Source organism: Pteropus alecto, unplaced genomic scaffold (genome assembly GCF_000325575.1).
Source record: "Pteropus alecto unplaced genomic scaffold, ASM32557v1 scaffold15, whole genome shotgun sequence".
Lineage (NCBI taxonomy): Eukaryota > Metazoa > Chordata > Mammalia > Chiroptera > Pteropodidae > Pteropus > Pteropus alecto.
In genome coordinates, this window is record NW_006436286.1 from 2,452,835 (window position 1) to 2,459,882 (window position 7,048).

Below are 7,048 nucleotides of genomic sequence, written 5' to 3' on the forward strand. Positions count from 1 at the left end.
CCAGCACGGCCCCAGGGGACCCCCGCCGCGGGCTGGGGGCCCGGCCCAGGCCTCCGAGGGTCTCGGAAAGAGCAGGACACGAGGCGGAAACGAAATCCTCCGTGTGTTATCGGGGAGAGGGGCTCAAACCATTCTGGGCACCGAGGGGGCTGCGGGCTTGGACGGACAGTGCTTCTTGGGCTGACTTCTTTGCTTGAGCGTCTTGGGCTTCTCTTTGGGGGGCGCCGCGCTCTCCAGGTCTTTTCTGGACTGGTTCTTGAGCGAGGACACGAGTAAGGCACACTGCAACGCGGATCGGGAGGGTCAGCGGCACCCTGGCCACAGCCCCCCCACCCCCGACCCCCAGGCAGGGGACAGACACACGCAGGCCACACACAGAGCAGGAGACTGGGTGCACGCGGGCCCCTGGACTCTTCTCTCTGTCCCTAGAATGCCTCTGGGGCAGGGGCACTGCAGCATCCCTATCGGTCAGTGCTGTGTGGAGGGCCCCGGACGCACCAGGCCCTGGGCTACCTAACGCCTGGGCAAAGCCTTGCGCCAACGATGCTGGCCAGGCAGGTACAGAGGAGGAAGCCAAAGATCCTGGCGCTTAAGGGACGTGCCCAAGGCCAGACTACTGGGATGCAGAGGACCTTCAACTCGCACCCAGGTGTGTCCATTCCTGAGCCTGCGCTGCTTCCAGACGTGGACCTGGCGTCCACGTGTGCCTGGCGGCTGGCCGCCTGCCCAGGCTGTCTCCCGGCGCTGGCAGGATAGTGGCGTTTACACCCGTTCCCCGGCCCGCACGTGTTCTCACCCGCTGGAAAGGCTCTCTAATAATTATTGACAACCAAAGGAGAGGACAGCTAGGGCACACCTAGGGGAGGCTCGGCCTGCCCGTGAAGGTGTGGCCCCGGCCCCTGGGGGAACTCACCATGTGTGTCCTGCAAATGGTGGTAATTACATTAAGAGCCAGGCTGAGGCTCCTTCGCAGGCCCCTCCCACCTCCCTACCTTGACCATGACACCCACCTGCCCTCTGTCCACCCCATGGCTTGAACTGCCCACCCTTATCTTTTCCCACTTGCCTGAAGGACATGCCTGCTTGTCTCACAAGCCCTGCAGACTCACCTTTGTCCAGCTGGCCCTCGACCCCCAACCAAACCGGGCTCCTCCTCCCTTGTCTCTCCCGGGGTCAAGTCCGTGGCAGGGCGGTCTACCTGGTCCCCCGGCGAGGAACTCGGGACTTACTCTGGGATTTCTCCTTCCCCCTCGCCCCACACATTCAATCGGCCACACGTCTGGGCGGTTCCTCCCTAAATGTTCTCATGTCCGTTCCCTTATTTCTTCTCGTTGCTCCTGACACGCTCTGGCAGGTCCCCACCTCTCAACTCCCTTCTCTGGGGCAGTGCCATTTCAGTGAGTCTGGCATAACACGGAGCAATCCACGGACGATGGGGGAGGGGAGTGGCAGGCGGGAGGAGCAGCAGCAGGTGCAAAGGCCCTGAGTTCTGGCATGAGCAATGTGTTCAAGGAACTCAGAGGAGGCCAGAAGGGACAGCACACAGACCTACGACCAACGGCATGAGCGATGTGTTCAAGGAACTCAGAGGCCAGAAGGGACAGCACACAGACCTACGACCAACGCCATGCAGGACACCCCACGTTCCATCTGAAGCCTTGGGGTCAGTGGACATCTAAGTCCTTGGCCTGCCTTCAGCACGATTCCCGTTAAGCCCATTTGGCAAGGACTCTCCCTTGTCCTTGAAAGCTAATCGGGTCTCTCTTAGCAATATTCCATGCATGGCCCCGCCACTCGGCCCATTGGCTACAAATCCCCACGTCTCTGCTGTGTGACGGTTGAGGACTCTCTCCCTGCCGTGTTGCATAAAGTCTTTCTTGCTGTTTTTCACAAGCACCCGGGGCAATTCGTGTGTCTTTAACACTGCCACCACCAGAAACTAGGAAGGAATTCCACCCAGGGCCTTCAGAGGGAACATGGCCCTTCTGACTTCTAGGCTCGGGCACTGGGAGCGAATAAATGTCTGCTGCCGGAAGCCACCCAGTCCGAGGCACTGTGCGTGGCAGCCCCAGGAACAACACAGAGAAGCCGGCGCAGCCGTCGGCCCGCCCTCCGAAGGCATACCTTCTCGGAGTAGTTGAGAGCCTTTTCCATCTCCGACATGATGGCGTTGATATCATCGCTCTCGTAAATGCCTGGAAACAGAGCGCATCGCCAGCGTGGGGGAGGGGCGGAGATGCCGGCTGGTGTCTGGGTCTGCACGTAAGAGGGTGTGGACAGGTGACCCGCAGGGTGGGGTCTGCGCTGAGCAGCCCCCGCCCCTCCACAGTCCAGTGGTAGTTACCGAGAGTGGGGCTGGCCCGGCACCCAGCCAAGAGCGCACACCCACAGGGAGAGCCGGTCAGGAGCAAAGGCCCTACTACTCCAGTGAATCAGAGACCGACCTTGGGACTGTGAGTGACCAATGTCTATAATGAATACTGACGACTAGTTCCAGAGGGACTCGAGCGTAATGCTAAGAAGACCGACTTCGGAGCCGACCCGCCCGCCTGGCTTCAGCTCCTGGTTCCACCACTGACGGCCTACGTGCTTTGGGGCTGTGCTTCTGCTCCCCCATCTACAGAATGGGGGTAATAATGACGCGCTTCACGGCATTACTGCGAGGGACGAGTCGTGACACGTAAAATGCTTAGAACCGCGTCTGGCATGGAATAACCGTTTTGTAAGGGTTTGCTACGATTAGTAGTAATATTATCAGGAGCAGTGATATTAGTAATTACTAGTATTGGTGATTATTGGTAAAAACCACCAATAGTAATTTAAATGTATATGCCAAACACTTTTCATGGAAAAAGTGGGCCCCAGAGCTCCAGCCCTAGCTCTGCCACCAACTTCGTAACCAGAGGCATCTCGGGTTCTGAGGTGTCATTTCTTCATCTGTAAGTCAGAGAGGTTGGGATGCACTCACCCACCCATCACTGTCATAATTTTGCTTTACCTGGATACCACTTAAACCACTAATTTATATTTTTTATCAATTCACTTTTGTTTACTTAAAAGTAGATAGACATTATTGAGATATAACTGACATATAGCATTATATTCATTGTAGGTATATAACATAATGATTCGAAATTTGTATATAGAGCTGACCCTTGAACAACACAGATTTGAACTGCACGTGCCCACTTATACACGGATTTTTCCAATAAATGCTATAAATGTATTTTTCTCTTTCTTAAGATTTTCCTAATAACTTTGTTTTCTCTAGCTTGCTTTATTGTAATAATACAGTATTTAATAAGTATAACTTAGAAAATATGTGTCATTGGCTGCTTATGTGATCGGTGACACTTCTGGTCAACAGTGGGCTCTTAGCCGTTAAGTTTTTGGGGAGTCAAAAGTTCTATGTGGATTTTTGCCATCACAGGTGCCGGGGGCCCTTAACCCCTCATTGTTCAAGGGTTAACGGTATTGCAAAATGATCACCACAATAAGTCTAGTTAGCATCTTTACAAATGCATCTTTAAAAAACGCTATGTCACTGCCGACCATGGAAAAACTAGCATTTATTTTAATGAAGTGTTAAAACGAGACTGTAACCACTATTTACGGGAGGGAAAAAACTTTTCCCTCCTAGGTTCTCTGGCTGGGGCCTGGGAAGTTAAACTGATACAAAACAGATTAGCAGGAGGAAAGCAGTGTTTATGGATGAGGGCAGCATGCGAGTGTGTGGGAGCAGGGCTTGGGGCTCACGCAGCATCTCGGCAAAGGACCATGCGGTTTGTACAGCGGGGACGGGAAGACGGGGCGGCAGGCTTTTAGAGGCAGTGACCTGTGGGACGGTGAATGCGGGGGTGGCGGGGGCTGACGGAGACGGGGCTGTCTTGGTAAGGTCTGTTACGGAGACTCCTCTGGGTGCGCTCTGGGTGGGGGAGAACCTGGAGTTGTGGCCGGTGATTCAGAGTCTAAGAGTCACTGTCCTCTTGGGGCACTGGAGCTGGAGATCCCTCTACAAATGTAAATTTATGTCCTGCTTTTTAAGCAATTGGAGCAGGGTGCAGAGTGCTTTTCTGGCATTTGATGTTCCTCAACTGTCTTCGATTCAAAATAATGGTTATGCCCAAGGGGCATGTTTTGGGGTGGCATAGTCTGATCCCCAACAACCATCACAAGAGGAAAACCCGTTGCTCCATGTTCCACTGTCTTGCCAACCACCTGCGGTGAACACTCCTCGTTTTGGGAAAAAGGGGCCTCAGGGTCCCTTCCAACGCTAAAGCATTTAAAAACGGTTTTACTTTTTTTTTTTCACTTAAAAAAAAAAACTGTGGTGAAATAGACCCAACGTGAAATTTACCACACTAACCACTTTTTAAGCGCATGGGCGGGCAGCGTCAGGCGCTTCCACACCGTCGGTACCCGTGACGGCGGCCACCCGCGGTGACCCCGCAGAGGATGGGGACGTGCTGCTTTTCTGGCATACGGCTCTGGCACCAGGACCTGTGCTGGGACCGAGGCACCTGGGAAGACATGGCGCAGTACCCGGCAACCGCTCACCCACCTGTGTCTCCGAACCAGTGGAAGCGGCCCCCAGCGGCCTGGGTGACCTGTCGGTAGGCGGCAGCCGTGTCGGTGCGGCTGGCGTAGCAGGCGGGGGGTGTGGTGTCCATCTGTGGCTCGCCCACGTAGAAAAGACACACGTTCAGCTGCAGGTCGCAGCCCCCACAGGCCTCGGCCATGTAGGCGCTGAGCAGGGGCTGTCGGGGACAGGGGGGTTTGGGGCACAGTGGACGCTCTTGAAGCCACTAGCCTCAGGTCTCTTGAGGGCCTACTGTGTGCCTGGTCTGGTGCCTGGCACCGAGGACAGCAATACGAATGATCTGGGTCACAAGTTCTGTATCTTAACAGGGTGAGGCCGGGGAGCTGGGCCCGAAAGCCTGGCGTCGCCAAGCATCGCAGCCGTCAACATCCCCCGGGAACGGGTCAGAAATGCAGGTTCGCAGGCCCTGGCCAGACCTTCACACCGGGGACGGGCATGTGACCACCCCGCTTCCCGCATGTTCCCCGCACACGGAAGCCGAGTGTGGAAAATCACGCTGACACAGGAGCTGCTCAGGCCCCACCTGGGGGAAGTCGTGGGGCCGTGAAGGATGGGGGCGCCCGGGATGAGGCCTACCCACCATGTCCTGGTCGGGGATGCCCCCCGTGAAGAGGTAGAGGCCCTGCGACTGGTGTTTGTCTTTGTCCTTGAAGTCCACTTCCACGGCCTTGCGCAGGGCGCTGAGGACGTTCCTGCTGGGCCGACACTGCCGGGTGAGGCCAGGCCTGGGAGGCAGGGAGGCCATGCTGGGTGAGGCTGGGGAGGTCGGGGAGGCAGGAAGGCCATGCTAGGGGAGACCATGCTGGAGGAGGCCAGGGAGGCCCAGGGAGGCCCGGGGAGGCCCGCAGAAAGGCGGGAAGGCCTTACTGGGGGAGGCCATGCTGGAGGAGGCCGGGAAGGCCATGCTGGGGGAGGCCCGTAGGGAGGGGCAGGGGCAGAGGCAGATGTTTGCTTATTCGCGCCCATGTCTGCCGGGGGCAGGGATCCTACAGAGCTGCCTCCAGGAGGAGAGGGGCACGGCGCAAAGGGCAGCACCCAGCCCGGCCCCAGACATGGTGGGCGCAGCCCTGCGCGTCACCTACCGCCAGGCGCTCTGTAAGTTGTCCTGGCTCACAGGAACCATCTCGGGCCGCCAGCTCTCGACTGTGCTCCCAAACCTCAGAGGGGAGGGAAGAGGCTCATGCCTGGGCGGAGGCCTCCACTCTGTGCCCGCTCTTGGGGCAAAGGTCTCTCCAGGCTCTCGGGAGGGCCAAATTCTGGCTCCTCTCCCCAGCTGTGAGGGTGGCACGGCCGGGCCCGCCATGGGAGGTCCTTGCCGGTCACATATCCCAGCGCATTCATGGTGCGGGGCTCCCCGTGGAGACAGAGCTAGGGCCAGACCTGGCCGGACCGCCCTCCTGCCACGCTCACGGTGACTCCTGTTGTCCCTGAGACCGTCCCGTCCCCCCGAGAAGGGAGACACTCCTCCCTTTCGACCTCCCCGGCACTGACACATGCTCGCGACACGTTTTTCACTCCCAGCCTGTGCCACAGCTTTTGTTTTGTTTTGTTTTTCAATATGCGTCATCTCGTCTTTCCTCTGAGACAGAATCTGAATCCTCGAGGACTTGTCCCCTTTATCAGAGAACAGGCGACCCCTCTCTGGTGCAACACGGATCCCTCTGTCCGGGCCCTGGACTCCCTCATGACAAGACCACCAACATCCGAGCCTGTCCGTTTGTTTCGCGTCACGCACAATCTCTGCCTCTCACCCCGTATCCATAGGGACCTGACGGTCCTCCCAAGTTCAACAGCACCTCACACCTCCGGGCCTGTGCGCGTGCTGTTCCTGCCCCTGTGACGCCCTCCGCCCACCGCCCACCGCCCCTCACTCCCATGCGCTAGACAAACACCTGCCCGTTGTCATGACTCAGCTCAAGGGTCACTGTCCCCACGAAGACGCCCGGGTGGGACTGACTGGGCCGGCCTTTGGTCCCCCCCCGCCCCATATCTTGCCTGCCACCTTTTCTACAGAAAACACTTCATAGCACTTATTTCCCGACGTGCCTGTCACCCGCTCGTAGGCCGCACGTTCCTCGGGGACAGGTTCTGTGTTTTAAGGTCCGCATCCGTAACACCTAGCACAGTGACGGGTACTCGGCGGGCCGGCCACCAAGGTTTGTTGAATGAATGAATGAGCAGATGGATGGATGGATAAATGAATGAATGAAAACATGGCCTAAAATGTTTCTCTAAGTATTTTTTCTAGAAATTTATTAGGAAAGGATTAGGCTCTAGTATGAGAATATAGAATATTAACTGCCGACTTAATAGTTAGAACACTCCCAATTACATGTGAAAGTTGGTAAAAATGTATAGTTCACGTGGGTTCCTTTTCTCTTTTTTCCCCCTAGTTAATTAAAGTGGTATGCAATTAAAAAATGTATAAAACTATATATATTTAAATTG

At 56.4% G+C, this 7,048-nt stretch overlaps 1 protein-coding gene across 1 annotated transcript in view; it reads right to left on the reverse strand.

Annotated features, from left to right (window-relative positions):
- VWA3A (von Willebrand factor A domain containing 3A) overlaps nt 1-7,048 on the reverse strand; it is a 36,539-nt gene that overhangs the window by 9,735 nt on the left and 19,756 nt on the right. Inside the window, exons 17-21 of the mRNA XM_025047283.1 lie at nt 5,683-5,757; nt 5,181-5,325; nt 4,562-4,757; nt 2,125-2,195; nt 130-282 (exon numbers count right to left, since the gene is read on the reverse strand). Of these exons, the coding sequence (XP_024903051.1) occupies nt 130-282; nt 2,125-2,195; nt 4,562-4,757; nt 5,181-5,325; nt 5,683-5,757 (640 nt within the window). The remainder of the gene's footprint in view (nt 1-129; nt 283-2,124; nt 2,196-4,561; nt 4,758-5,180; nt 5,326-5,682; nt 5,758-7,048) is intronic.